At 29.0% G+C, this 15,995-nt stretch overlaps 1 protein-coding gene across 1 annotated transcript; it reads right to left on the bottom strand.

The window, feature by feature from the left end:
* Positions 1-9,672: 9,672 nt before the first annotated feature.
* Positions 9,673-14,013, bottom strand: LOC126552899 (uncharacterized). The gene is made up of 6 exons (XM_050208020.1): positions 13,125-14,013; positions 12,610-13,049; positions 12,380-12,545; positions 11,844-12,034; positions 11,586-11,748; positions 9,673-10,513 (listed from the first exon to the last, which is right to left on the bottom strand). Exons 1-6 carry the CDS (start codon positions 13,186-13,188, stop codon positions 10,080-10,082), a joined length of 1,458 nt encoding a protein of 485 aa, XP_050063977.1. The 5' UTR covers positions 13,189-14,013; the 3' UTR covers positions 9,673-10,079.
* Between the last annotated feature and the right edge of the window lie 1,982 nt (positions 14,014-15,995).

The following is a 15,995-nucleotide window of genomic DNA, read 5'->3' as shown; positions in this document are numbered from 1 at the left end:
CATATATTTATATTTGACGTGTAGACATTTTCAAGGGGAAAATAAAATATTTGAGTTATCGATACTCGGCTGTATATTATACGTGTGATAAAATATTACCGCCTCGGACCGTGGGCAGCTTTAGGCCTAGCCGCAGCGGAGCTCGCCTGCTGAGTATACCATAAGTGTTGTGGCGTTATACACAGTGGCAATATCATGATGCATAACCCGTTTCCGTTGAAGGTGTACCTTTCCCTGTCCTGCTTAATCAAAACGAACAAATACCTGTTTCCACCAAAACAATTTTCAAACTATAAAAATACATTTATAAGTTCTCAAAAAAAAAGTCTTGGACTGTAAGTTCGAATACTATACTGTGAAAAGAGCGTAAAACACAATCATATCATATTATAATAACACAAACACGGTGAATTGATACAGCACAAGCACAATACAACGACAAAATAATTTTTAATAGGTATTTATAAATGTATATTAGTAAGAGATATTATATAAAATACCTTAATTTCTAGTTGTAGGTACCTATGACCTTTTAATGTTTAATTGTAACATGGTAAACTAAATAATACGCAATTTCAGTTTTTACCACCGTACAATATATATAATAAGCTTTTATAATTTATTTGACTTGGGGTGTATAATTTTGAAATAACTTTATATAAAAAAAAAAAAAATAAAACCGTTAACTTTATCGTTTACATTTAAATAATTTATTAAATGACAATGCAGTCCAGACGTACCTATAATATTATAACTGAGTGGCTACAACTCGTATGTATACGTGTACCACAGTGCATTATACATATAATAGGTATACTGTATTAGTATAAAAGAGACGATTCACCACTCGAATATAATACGTAATTAAGTCGACTATGTATAATATATAATATAAAACATAATACACTCATGAAGTAGGTAGATACCTACATAAACGACGCATAAAAACATAACGCGCTTACGCGATAATAATACACGACGACGAGGAGGTTACAATGAACACAATTCGCTCTTTGCGCGCTCAGAATTAACCACATAATAATAATAATAATATGAATGTGCAGAATTCTCTCTCTCTCGCTCCCTCCCTCATCCCCGACACTACCGTTCCCAGACTTATTATTTGCACAGCGTATAAGATCGTTCGTGTTTTAATTAAACGAAAAACCTACAGTGTATATATAATAATACGTACAACGGTCCTATATATAATATTATTTACCTATGTGTATAGATACAACGACGACGTCGTTTTGTACGAGCTATACATTATTATTATTATACTATTTATATTACGTTTACCAGAAAGAATAATTATAATATATATATATAATATATAATTATAAACGCCAACGGAGCGCGAGTCGGTCGAGAGGGCTCTTCAACGGTTAACGTTTGCAGTATATATACATCCCGAGGTACATAAGTCGCGGTGTAATATCTCGTACATAATAGGATTGCTGCTGTGTAAAATAAACCTATGTCAACAGTGCCCATAGCTCAAGCTCTGACTGACTATATATTCAATGCGGTTTTCCGTTTACTGCGAGAGCCCTTTGTGTTTCGGCGATTCTACGTCACAACGAATTAACCGCGGTTTTTATTTAAAGCACATTATTATATCGTATAATAAATAGGTATACGTATAAATACTATGTATACAGGGTGATTCGACAAACATATTACACAGTCTGTCCCATAGTTTTCCCTTTGATAATAATTCATTCGTTTAAATCATATAGTAATTGTTCGATTTTTTTTTAATTGAATACATATTATGTTACCGAGAACCGTATTTTTAAATCCTAGAATTTTTATTTTATGTTACAAAAATAAAATATCTATTAACCGATGAAACGCTTATCGGTTTTTAGTGGTTCTACGCCATCTATACAGATATTTACTGCTCTGACCACTGATTTTATGATATCGTATTAGGTATATATTTTTAGTTAAGCACGATGCATTCCGTTTATAGCTTTTTCATATCCATCCCTGACTTTTTTCTTAAAATAATAATACTTTTCAAACACGTACAGTTATGGTAGTGTTAAATTTATCGATTTTTACCCGTTTTAAAATAATAATAATATATGCATTAGGTACACCATGATTTTTACTCTCTTTTTAAAAACACTAACACCAATATGTGTGCATTTTATGACTTTTGATTTCTCTTTTTCCAATCGTCAAAGCACGTGAGAGTAGCTACTTTTTTTTTTTTGATGACAAATTTACCAAAGGATCAACTTTGTCGCGACTTATTTATTGACTGCGTATCCCAGTCGCAACAGATACACGCCGCAGGAACGAGTATCGGTAATAATAATAGTATATGAGATGAACCATATCGATTGTAGACGCTATAATAGTGTTGTTCGTACGCGCAAAACAACTCGTACGCGGGTATAGAAAGCGTACCCACGAAAATCAATCCCATAGACATAAAATTCCCAAGACTTGAAATACGTCCGCGGACGATTCGAACGACCCTTTTTACTTCGATGCGCGTGCAGCACCGAAAGCACTCCACGCCCCGAAAACCGTGCCCGGTGGCACTTTGGTGTCCCGATAACGCGACGGTGTACAATAAATATTTATAAACACTATTTGAGCGAGCGACATTACTGTTATTACAACATATAGTGCTTCTGGCCGTCGTTTGACCGCACCCGCGAAGACCGCACCAAACGCCACCGCGCCGGGCTGGGAAGTCGCGAGGGATCTGACGCGCTACAAATTATAATATCATACTATACATTATATCTATACCACACGGTGTACTTAATATTACGTATGTGTGTGTGTGTGTGTGTGTGTGTGTAGACGCATAATACGCGCACATTACTCTATACGCGTGACGTGTGTACGACCGACGTGCGTATTAAAAAATAATTTTTTCGGTAGGGAGTCTTGAGCGCGGCGGCGGCCACCGCAGAGGACTTATATATACTCGGATGACCTCCCCGCACCGTTCCTCGGATTAAATTTATTGGACCGGTCCGTGTTATGTTATTATTATTATTATATTCGTACGCTGCAGAATATCACACGCGTCGTATAATATAATATACGTATTATTATTTATAATATATTATATTATCGTACACATTATTGTAATAAACATATCTGTAATATATTATAATATACGTACCTATATACATTATATATTTTATCCGCGATGTGACGGTGTGTACCTACGTGCTCGGTACAGATCGCGTTTTGTATCGTTGTATTTATAATAATATGATATTGTATTATAATTTCTAATTTTGTTGCGTGGTAACGTTTTACCGCGGTGATCGATGTATCGAGCGAGAGAGTATAAAACAATAACCGCGTTAACCGTTGCACGTCTCCGCAGTGATGGCGTACTCGGGGAGGGACAATGTGAGTTGAAACCGGGAAAAGGGGTTGGGGGTCTCTAGTCGATTTTTACTTTTAGCCGATCGATTTGCGCCTGAGCTTTTTTCACTCGTTATATAATATATAGGTAGTCGTTATTAATTGGAGGCCTGGAAAGGAATGAGCGCAGGTTCCGAAAAATACCTGAAAATCTGCAGTATACACGAAGTACGGCGGATCCCGACGTTGTCATTTGGCAAACGTAAATAATTAAATTACTCATTTGAAAAAAAAAAAGTAAGCAAACTAAAATATATATTATAGATTAATCGGTTTGTGTAAATAAATCCAAAGCTAATGTAAACTAATCGACTCTGTACATAAAATTGAACGCAAGCTAATTATCACATGTTTGGTTTTCAACAAAAATATATAAATATACGATGAGATTAAAAAAGTAAAAATCTCGAAAACATATTTTTTCAAATGTTGATTATTCAGTTTATTGTTTTTATCGTTTAATCTTTGACTTCGTTGGCTTAATCTTAGTAGAGTCTAGGTACCCGGTACCCACTATCAATAATATTATGTGCTTATGAAAGTATTAACAATAAACACAATACACGATAAAACATAAGCAATGATTACAAACAAGAGGAGAATTATTTTCAGACAGAGAATATAAATAAATGAAATTCAGTTTCTTTTTATTATTTTTGAATACAAACCGTCGTAAATTAAATGGTATTTTTTTAACAAGTTACAAGATGGTTTCATACTATCATCCGATTCAAAAATATCCATTGTGTCTCTGTGGTTTTGAAGTAGCAATTCGTGCAGCAGTCATCGTTCAGAACGAGTGTATCTCGTTTAAAATTAAATACGTACATTTTATTTATTTACTGTCTTATTGTATTCTTGTTTCATCACTAAGCTTGATCAATTACACATTTATTCTATGAACCGAATTTGTTTATAACGCATACACTATTACAAGCATTTTTTATACGGCACGGTTAAATAAAATTATGGGAAAATTTATTTAAATTACGGTCGTTGAAAAGCAAACGCACAGGGTAAAGGGGCGGCCGTTTTTCCGGTTAATAATTATTCGATAGATGATTGCTTTTACACTTTAATAGTTATTTTACGTTTAGACATTTAACGTAGGTAATCGAAAGGCGTTCGATATAGAATATGATATTATAGTATTGTAATTATTATTCACTTAATTTGAGTTAACTACGTGATTTACGTCTGTACACGTGGTACATCGCTAATTTTATTGTTTTATCGTGACATAATATTTGCGATTACACATTATTCCGACTGTTTATAGGTAAGTATCAAATTTACGCAAGAAGTCGATAGAACAAAGATTTTAAAAAACAATGTTGTAATTCATAGACCTGATATTATAAAATATCTAACATTCAATTAAAACCTAACTGAACCCTACTTTTTTTTTGAAACTGCAGATAAAATTTCAAAATTCATACTTGCGGGTATTGATGAACGCCTATATCTAGTAACCTTTTATACGTTTTACATATTTACAGTGCTGAATTTAGAACAGGTGCCACCCTAGACCTTTTAAAATACGCCACCCTGCCTCAAGAAAAAAATATATACATATTAGGTAAATAATTTTATGATTTTTTTTCTATTTCTCACAAAATTTGCCATCCTAGGCCCGGACCTCACGACTCTAGACGTAAATCCGGCTCTGCATATTTAATAATCATACAGATAGTATTTGGTTCATCATGTGACCCGGTATTTTCATTTAATCATAAACGACTGCACATAGCCACATAGGTACATATTATATTATTATATTAAACATCGCGTAAAAATGTAAAACGTTAAGTATACTAAAAATCTTTTATTTTATGTTTAATGTTTTATTATATGTGGGTATATAAATAATACTGCGATGTATAGGCGGTTATCTCTCCCATTATACAATTCTAAATACGCCACTGAATTTACAACCGTACGATATATAAATTGTATTGAAAGAGTTATGAATTGTTGTTATTATAATAAAATTATTTATTGTTTATTATCAAATAAAACTGGTTTAAATAACACTTGTAAACTATTCAGCCGTCTTACACCGCCGTACACAACACCGACTGGGCTGCATTCATATTAAGAATTAATGGAGCGACATTAGGTGTATAAAATAATATTATACACAATATACATATTAACTGCAACAAATCCGGGAAAACTAATGTGTTTATGTTACTATTTTGTTCAACGTTCCCCTTGAATTGAATATTGTAGGTACTTACATAATATTATATTATATGCTTTACGAAAATATGTGCATACATATACGTACAACGTGAATTACTTATATACGAGCAATGCGTTATGGAAAACTCGTTTGAAATCGTGATTTATTTTTATTGGCCACGACCATATTAACGCTCATCCGAAAACATTGTTTCTCATTATAATGTGCGGCAATGAAGCGTCAACGAAATAATTACAATGAAACACGTGTACGGTGTGCTTAAATGAATATATTAAATTCGATATTGTTCAACAAACACGATATGAAAAAAAAAAAAATTCAAAATTCAAATGAAACACTTTTACTTTGGCGATAAATATTATTTTCAGTCAGTCACTCGGATGATATTACACACAGACACAATTATATACATATGTATATTGTATAGTTATTACCTCTTAATTAATCCAATTTCAAATGGTTACATTATAAAAATGTTTATATTTACGATAATTATTTTATAGCTAGAGCTTGTATAAGTTTATTCCAAAGTCATGAAAAAACATCTTGCCAAGTCGATCGCATCATTTCATTATTTATGAGGTTGAGATAAAATCATCATTATAGTCTAATATAACCCAACAAGTCGTATCATACTTACAATATACTACACATACCTACTTATAAAGAGACGCCACGTCCACATAAGTATAATATATCAGTATATTATGATTTAACTACATAATGACTATATAGGGCTAGGGCAGAAGACTTCCAGCATTATTTGCGTATATTTTGTTTTGCTCAATTGTAAAAAAGGCTAGCTGCAAGAAACAAATTTATTTCATTTTACAACAAATTCAAATATCTATTTGTATGTTGTTTAAAATTTGATAATATAATATATTTTTTGATTTTTAAGTCATATTTTTTTTTTTAGCTATTTTTACACATTAATATTTTAATTAAATAACGGTTATTATGAAACGACAAATAGTTCTTTTTTACCATTATTTGATTATTTCAAATAAAACGCAAAGCCACGGCGGAGTGAGTATATAATATTAATTAGGTCAATAGAAACCATTTGATAGACCTTATTATTATAGGGTATTTATAAGTACCTATATATATAAATGTTTGCACACTTTAAACATAGCTAGGGCTATGTGTTCTTTCAGCCATATGCGGCGTTCTACGAACGAATGATTGTTATAAGATTCTTCAATAAAAAATTACCTACTGATTACAGACGAACGCGCTCTTATTAACATATAGAAATAAAAAAAGTCTATTGTGTACTATTGACGGATAAACAGATAGGTAATATTTTTATACAATAATCCGCGATGAATAAAATATCCACCACAGATTTGTATAATGCTTGTAACCAAATATGCGATTACCACGAGTGGTCCTATATAGCACTCCTTGTCGTGTTGATCTCGATCGACACGGCCCGTTGTAAAGTTATGGACAGACCCAAAGCCAAATTTCCTAACCAACCAGGATTGTCAGACAATTTGGAAAGGTCGACGCGAAACGTTTTGCCACACTATCGTTTATAAAATACATCGTCTATGATTCGTCGAGCGATCGTAAATTTTAGTACTTGGAAAGAACGCACGTTCATCGCGTTTGCATTCATATTTTGCGAACGACATGAGTGAATGAGTAGTCACTCGTTCTTACTTTTTATCAAGTATCGTAGAACGTGAACGATTTGTTGGCCGTTCAAACGGATTCCTTTTAAAAGAAATGTATTTTTAATATACTTTTTTATTTACCAATCTGTTACAAATTTGATTAAGCTTAATTGATAAAAAATAATAAATAGCACAAGAATAACGGAATGATTTTTATAATATTTATAATCATCATATTATTATGATGACATTTTATCTACACGACGGTAGATGGATGAATAAATAATATGTAGGTACGAATTCATATCATTATACATACAAAAACTGAAATGTTTTTTTTAAATATTCTATTTTATGCATTTCAAGACCTATATTATACATAATTTATACTGGAAAATATTTATTATGCAATTGAACGATTAGTTTTTTGCACATCGAACGTAGGCGAGTTCAATAATAATCACGTGAACTTTCCTTCAAACACCGCTAAATAATATATTATTAAAATAAATGGACCGAGTGATGATATACGTATATATAGGCATAAAATATATAATAAATATTATTTTAAGCATAATTTTCACAATATGCTTGTCGTTATAATATCTGCGCACAACGTGTATTCCCTCAAACTATTTGTATCGAGTACTACCCTATTTCTAAACAAATATAATAATTTATAACAACGGTACCTACATAATATACGATGCATAGAGGTATAATATGGGTATATGGTATATGGGCACATACACTATACGAGTCGGATCGCGGTCGGCCGCGAGTACAATATGACACATTAGCCTCGGCGTATTTAAAAAAAAAAAAAACAACAAGCGTATAGCGAACGGACGAAAAAAAATCCATTACCGCATTGTTCGAAGCATAATGGCCGCGTGTGTGTGTGTGAATTCGAATAAGTTTTCGGAGTTCTTTTTATTTCGAAAACACACTATCAATTAAGCTGCTATTGTCGGCTCTCTGGGACACGAGTGTGTAATCCTTTTATGGTTTTTTTTTTCACTTTTCACTCGTCTTCCATCTTCTCATTGTTGTCATTATTAGCGATAAGTCAATGGAAGCAGTGTGAATATTGTATTATTATAGTATTTCGTTCTACGCGCGCGCGGTACATCGGGAGCAACCGGTTTCGTCGAGTAGGATATATTATTATTATTATTATTATTACTATTATTATTATTATTATTATTATTATTATTATCATTGTATTCTATTGTTGGGCTGCGTGTTGTCCGTTTTGTTAATGGTCTCCTCTCCCGGCCGATTATGTCCGCCTGATGGTGGCGGTGCTCGTGTGAATATAACAATGATTATTATATTATTTACATTATCATTATTACAAAATTTTCAGTTTTTTTTTTTCAATCAATGCGATCACGACGCACTGAAAAAAAAACTGGAATCATATTGATAATAATGTACGTAGATTTGATAATAACATTGTCAGTATAGAGCCAACAAAGTTTTATTGTGAAATTAATAAACCATGTTGTTGAAAATAACAGTCTTGAATTTATAATACCAATGAGTCAAATTGTCAATTCAACAATAATTATGGTTGAAATAATAATATATTTCTTATCATAATCATAATGATAGTCATAGTGACAATTATGTTTTGTTGCCAATACAATAACGTTTTTAAATACTACAAATAACATTGTTGAACCAACAAAATTATAATTTTTCTAGCAATTTTAATTGTTAATTTAACATACACATCTTATAATAAAAATTATATATATTCTTGTCAAGACAAAAACCTTTTTTAATACCACAAATATCATTGTTGAATCAACAAAATTATTATTGTTTCAATAATTTTAATTGTTAATCTTCAATTTATTTATTTGTAAATTTTCAAAATGATTAGACTTAAGTTAATGTAAAATGTATTTTATTAAATTCATATAAATTAATACAAAACAATCTCATTGAATCACTTAATTAAAAACATAACTAAAAAACAAAACAATATAATTATATAATTTGTGTTGTAAAAATTTACAGTTAAAATAAAAGTAATTAAAAAAAAAAATATCAAATTGTAGTATAAAAGTAACAAAATATTTATAGTTCAAACAAAAAAATTAATGTATAATGTATAAAATTAATTCAAAACAATATCTTTAAATAATTTATAATGTAAAAATTTACATCTGAAATAAAAGTAATTAAAAAAAATTCAAATTGTAGTATAAAAGTAACACAATATTTATAGTTCAAACAAAAAAATTAATGTATAAAATTAATTCAAAACAATATTTTTAAATAATTTATGATGTAAAAATGTACTGCTAAAATAAAAGTAATTAAAAAAAAAATTCAAATAATAATATAAAAGTAACAAATTTTTAACTAACATTTATATTATTTAATTCAAATAAAAAAATGCATGTGTAACATATGAAACTTAATTAAATCAAAACAATATCATCAAATCACTTATGTTGTATAAATTAATAATTGAAAAAAAATTCAAATTGTAATATAAAAGTAACGCAAATTTTTAGCTAACGAAGTAACAACATTTGTATATATTATTATATTTAAGCAATAAAACGTATGTGTAATCTATAAATCTATATTTAAAAAAAATACATACAGCTTAAAATATAACTCTAAGAGTAATAGTTAATAAGGATAATATGATAATTTATAATAATGTATTAAGAATCTAGTTAGATCCTGGTTGACATATTTTGTCAATATATAGAGAATAGTGGCAAGAATTACCTATGTATGCCAGTATGATTTTAATGGTCGAATAAAAGAAAGAAAATAAAAGTATTTAATTTAATTGTTTATATCTGACAAAAATTGGCTCAAAGTATGGTAAGGTTTGTCATATTTTGTATTAAAACAGTAAAAATATTTTGTATAAATGTCCATACAATACTACTGGCAGGTGGATATTCCAAGTTAAAAAGATGAAAAATCTTAAAACATATGTCAATTGCAGATAAAATATTAAACATTCTATACTTTATGGAATCAAAATAAACAATAATTTCTTTATGGTTTAATGGAGTACCAACGAGAAGAATGAATGGTTGAATAGGCATATTTTCATTTCCAAGATGCAAAATATATTCTTCAATTTCGCCAATTGTATTTTTGAATACAAAAAATGTATCTTGGGAATCTCTAATTGAGTATTTAATTTGATTTTTTTTCCCATTACCATCCCTTGTTACTTTCTTAGAAGTAGGTACAAATATGGAATGTAGTAAATAAAAAAAAACTGTATTTTTTCCACCTATAAACAAAAATGTAATTTGTAGAATTTTATATAATTTAAATCAATAATAACAATTATCTTTAGAGGTAAGCGTGGATTGGGTCCAATGGAATTAGGATTAATCATAGGCGGAGATCAGGGGGGTAAGACCCAATACCAATTTATTTTTTACGGTAATATACCGAACAATTAAGTTACAATTCACAACAAAAAATATTGTAATAATAATATTAATGTAATTATTGTAATAATAAATAATCATTAATTATATTGTGTTTATATTGTACATATTTTGTATCAATTGGCCATTAATATATAATAACATATTATTATTACAGGTACTGTTCTATTTATAGATGGGGGAAATATCATTTCATTTCTAATATTTGTTATTTCTCGAGAAGCGATAATAATTAATAACCCAACAGATAGGGGGCTATTATGGGAAAAACGCTATACCTGTATTAGACCCGTTGTAACGTTTATCATGATTGAATGAAATGTACCTAATACCTATTCGTACATTCTGATGGGTATCGTTCATTCGTATTCGTACAGTAATTCCGTAACCTTGTGCGTAACCGTATTGACTATTTTGTACTTAATTTTATTTTACTTATTGTTTGATGTTATTGGGAATACATTTCTTTTGAGATTGTGATTTAGATTTTTAATAAATAATTTAGTTCAAATATGTTTGAAATATTTAAATTTAAATCAAGGTTTTTCTAGTATGAGGAAAATAAAAACATGGCTAAGAACATCTATATACAACAAAAAGAATTTAAAGAACTTTCAGTATTATGTATTGAAAAAGGTAAGACTAAAGTTTTAAGTAATGAAGCTATTTTTTTTGTTTGTAAGCATTTAAGATATTGTGATAACGAAAATCTTCCACGATTTTGATGAGTGATTTAATGTAAAAATTGTCCCTACAGGTCTGTTTGGCATCTAATATTTGAGCCCCCTTCAATATTTCATATAGAATCTCCGCCTATGGGATTAATTATAGTAATTCACGATTAACTTATAATTTGATGTAAATAGTGTAGTAATTTTGTATTATGGTAGTAACAATAAATATAATTACTTTCTGTGATGCAGGAAGAATTTTTGTATTCTTCAAATAATTTTCTACTAGAACTATCTTTTATTTTTATTTCGAAGAGTTCCTTAACCTTGATGTGTTTTTGTTCATAAGAATTAATAAAGTCTGGGCATTCTGGATACAATTTTTTAAAATCAATGTCAACCTATAATAAGTATATCATATAACATTTTTATTTGTAATTAATTGGTTTGTATATATTATATAAGTGAAATTGGTAAAAAATTTGATTGAACTTACTAATCTAAACCCATAAGGCAATGTGTAAGGCTTCCACATTCCCATTATTTCTTTTGTAGAATTAGTGTTTTGAATGGAATTGAGTCGATAATTTACAGTTTCCTTCCACAACTTTTCCAAATCATTAAAATTTGAAAAATTATTATTGTTTTTTATTTCATCTACTGCATATTGAACACTCTGTTCCGGCTCTAATAACAGTAAAAGAAAAAAAAAAAATCAGTATTTAAAACTTAGGGTAAGGTCAAGAATAAGGTTTCTAGTTTCTTTACATTAGAGTAGTTTATAATATTATTGCAAAATATAATAAATCAGTAAGTTGAAAAGTGTAATACAAATGCATCAAATTAGGTACAAAATTGAAAAGGCACTGCACTTAAATAAGCTAAAGAAACATTTTTGAGCGACTAACTGTAGAGGTTTGATTTTGTAGTTAAATTAATAAAGGTAGTGTTTTTGAATAATTATATATACTTTTGCAACATATTTGTAATACCAATTCAACTAACAATTTAAAATGTTCTATATAATCTTACCAAACTCTGTGCAATGCTTACGACCACTATGTTTTTCTTGATTTCTAGAAGTCAACTTTGTTGCCACTAAACCTGTTGTCTTAAGAAGCCTTATAGAATTATAATATTTAGCGTATAATTTTCCCTTAGGGTTTTTATTTGAATCGTGCTTCATAAAATACAAATCCTGTAAATAGCCAAAACAGATTGTACTTAAAAATTTTAGGTAATATTAAATAATAGTTATTTACTTTCACTTCTGTAGGAAATATAGACACTAATTGATTTGCCAACTGTTCTGCCAGGTTCACAGACATGTTTATCTTTTTAGTGATGACCCAGTTAATTACAGTATCTACTAACATTGATCTTATACCGTCATTCAATTTTTGGTTTGACTTATAATATTGAAGTATCATTAAACCAGTGTTTGATGAATTTAATACTTCTCCTAAATTTATACTTATATTATTAATATTATTTTGATGATGATATTGAATAGGTTGATTAGTAGAGGCTTTTAAATTCAACTGTGGTGTGTTGGTAGACTTCATATCATTTTCTTGAGTTTTTTGCCATTTTTTTAAATTATATACAAACAACAGTCTTATCCCTAATGGAAAATGTTTTAGAAGTTCATAAGCTTGATCAGCTTCCATAATTATTATACCTTTCATACAGATAAGTTCATCTAAACAAAAAGATATTTTAATTTTATATTTTTTAGTTTAATCATGTAATAAATAAAAATGTAACAGGTATTCACCTAGTAAAGTTTGAAAAAGAAACCCTAAGCCCCAATTAGTGAGTAAATCATGAAGGGGTACCATGTCATCAACTGGATATTGATATCCCTCCAGTGTAGGTACATTTAAAAATTGAGGATTGGTCGATTCCTGAACATTTTCGTCCCTAAAACTATCCTACACATGCACCATCAATTTTATATTAGTATTTGATATTTGTATATATAAATAATATAATTATATTATGAACATAAAATATTAAAACAGAAAAATTATAATAATAATATTACAGTAGTAATATTTAAAATTCCTTTAATGGTACATAATCATGTAAGTTTGTTAAAATTTACATACAAAAAGTAAACATATACTTACATTTGAATTACTGCAGTTCCAAAAATCGTTAACTAAGGCTAAATCCGAATCATTACCAATTGCAGTATTATCATTCATTTTGTTTCTTAATAAATAAAAAAATATATATATATATACATATGTACAAATTACTAAATTAGGTATAATAATTATGTTTAATAAAATTCTTTAAGGCGAATCATCAATTTGCCTGATGATACTTCATTAATATTTATAGGAGGGCCACTAAATTCATCGATACCTAAGATCAAGCAGTTATTTAATATATTTTTGTTTATATTAACCTCAAATGCCTCAAGGTGTGAATTAAAACCTTCTAATTCAATTTGTTTAGTACATAAATATACTTTATCAATAGATTCATGCACAACTATAATTTCATCAATTTCAAATAAACAGACCTGGTCTGTAAACTTGGTAAGATAATATCCTTTTTTGTACAAAGTTCCAATATATTCTATTTGATTGTAGCATGAAAATTGGGAATTACCAGAAAAATAACTATTATAAATCATTTGTCTATCTATAGGTATGCTATTTGTCAAATGTTGTGTTTTAATGAAACATTTGGTGTAGGGGGCTGTAAAATAATGTGAGCAAACTTAAACTGAAATTTTTTTGCAAGAGTTAAAGTTATATTTTTTCTAGAAGATGTTGTACGAGCATACATCTTCAATTCTTTATGTTTACCCTCAAATCTAAAACACCAGTAATGCCTAGGTGGTCCAGATTGTTCAATAATAGAAGGATAGTGAATTAGAAAATGATGTTTTGGTTTTAACGTATCATTAAAAAAATGTGTATACATAGAATTATGTTGGCTATTAATTGTTTTAAATATGATATTGTACTTTCAGTATACTTGTATGATAAAAGAATATCAATTATTTTAATAAAAACCAAGTAAAAATTCCAAACTTCATCATATATGGGTATTAAATCCCCTATCATAAGTGAAAAATAATGGACAAATGTCATCATCTCCCTTGCTGTCATTTTTAAACGAAATTTACTTAAATGTAGCTCTGTGATTTCGGGAGACAAATTTCCACTTTCAAGTGGTCCATAGTTGAAATTTTTTTTTCTTAGGTTTAATGTTTCCAAAGAGAATATCTGTAAGTCAATATAGTACTTAATTATATGACACAAATTATAATGACAAACACCCTCAAAAATGTCATGCATGATATCAACAACATAATTTTGTGTCACATGAAAACTATTTAACTTATTTAGTATTGATTCTTTATAAATACCAGTTTCGCTAAAATTATTTAAAGCTACATCTTCTGCATAATTTTCTATAGTACGCATAGATGCACTATTTTCTTCACATAGATTATGGGAAACTAACTTGTGTGATTTGCAAAACCTACAATAGTAATTAGCAGAAAATGATTTACTAAACTCTAGTAAACTATTTAGGCCCAAGTTATCTCCTAATACTAAACCAAGCACAAAATGAATTTGTATATTACCAAATTCAGTAGAAATACTAACACCTTCTTTTTCTATACTGTTCATCTCATTTATTAACTCTAGTAAACAAGCATCATTACCAAACTCTTTTATATCAGTTGCTTTAATTAATGCTGCTAAAAAAATGTTTGATAGTTTAGAGTTATTTTCAACAAGGGGAAAGCTATAATAAATAGCAGAGATTGATTGAAAACCAGCATGTGATGATAGTGGATTGTTAATTTCTACATCATCAATATATAAGAAGTATGGAAAAACTAACCTTCCTTCAAACTGCCTTATTTTACTTTGCCATAATTTACCTTGTACAAAATTAGAAATAGTACTATTATCTGTTCTGAGACTCTCTACTCTATTTTTCATATTTTTTAAATTGTCACCATGTTCAAAAAAATTTTTAAATTGAAATTTTAAAGGCATTAGAACACCTTTAGTTGAATGTTCACTATAATTAAGAGTACCCCCAATATTAACAGCACACATCTCATTATTAATTGTAAATTGTTGTATACTTGTGAGCAGTTTTTTTTCTGCATTTAACCAACGTATCAAGCAATACTCAGTGCTACAATACAGAAAAGGGTCTTTAATTACTGATTCAAGGTTATTAAATTTAGAAAGTTTAATAGGATCTTGGATTTCAATTTTTACTACATTATTTAAAATTGATGCCATTGGTTTTAAAATATTATCCTTTATTCCAGTCTGTATATTAATGACATCACTATTATTAAAATTATTATTATTGTAAAGACTCAAAATAAACTGCACGGTAGATTCATAAAGTTGTTTGACAGAATTTTCGAAATTAAATTCATTAATTATAGTAACACTATTGAAAACATTAACACCGTGGTCCTCAGAAATCATCATATCACTACTTAAAATTGCATTATTTGTAACATTTTTTTGATTTTCTGGCACAATTGAGATATTGCTAGGAGGTACCATTTCCATATGTTTTTTATTCACGTGCCTTTTAAAAGATGACAAGTTACCGAACGATTGATTGCACGAGTCTTCACAACAAGTGTAAT

This window comes from Aphis gossypii, chromosome X, assembly GCF_020184175.1.
Source record: "Aphis gossypii isolate Hap1 chromosome X, ASM2018417v2, whole genome shotgun sequence".
Lineage (NCBI taxonomy): Eukaryota > Metazoa > Arthropoda > Insecta > Hemiptera > Aphididae > Aphis > Aphis gossypii.
This window is presented reverse-complemented; position numbering and strand designations above follow the sequence as displayed.

Excerpts from the sequence above, each read along its gene's own strand:
- LOC126552899 (XM_050208020.1), bottom strand. The coding sequence starts at position 13,188 with ATGGTACCCCTTCATGATTTACTCACTAATTGGGGCTTAGGGTTTCTT. Across the intron at positions 13,050-13,124 it reads TCTTTTTCAAACTTTACTAG|ATGAACTTATCTGTATGAAA; the intron begins GTGAATACCTGT and ends CTTTTTGTTTAG. Across the intron at positions 10,514-11,585 it reads TTCTTCCTGCATCACAGAAA|GTGGAAAAAATACAGTTTTT; the intron begins GTAATTATATTT and ends TTTTGTTTATAG.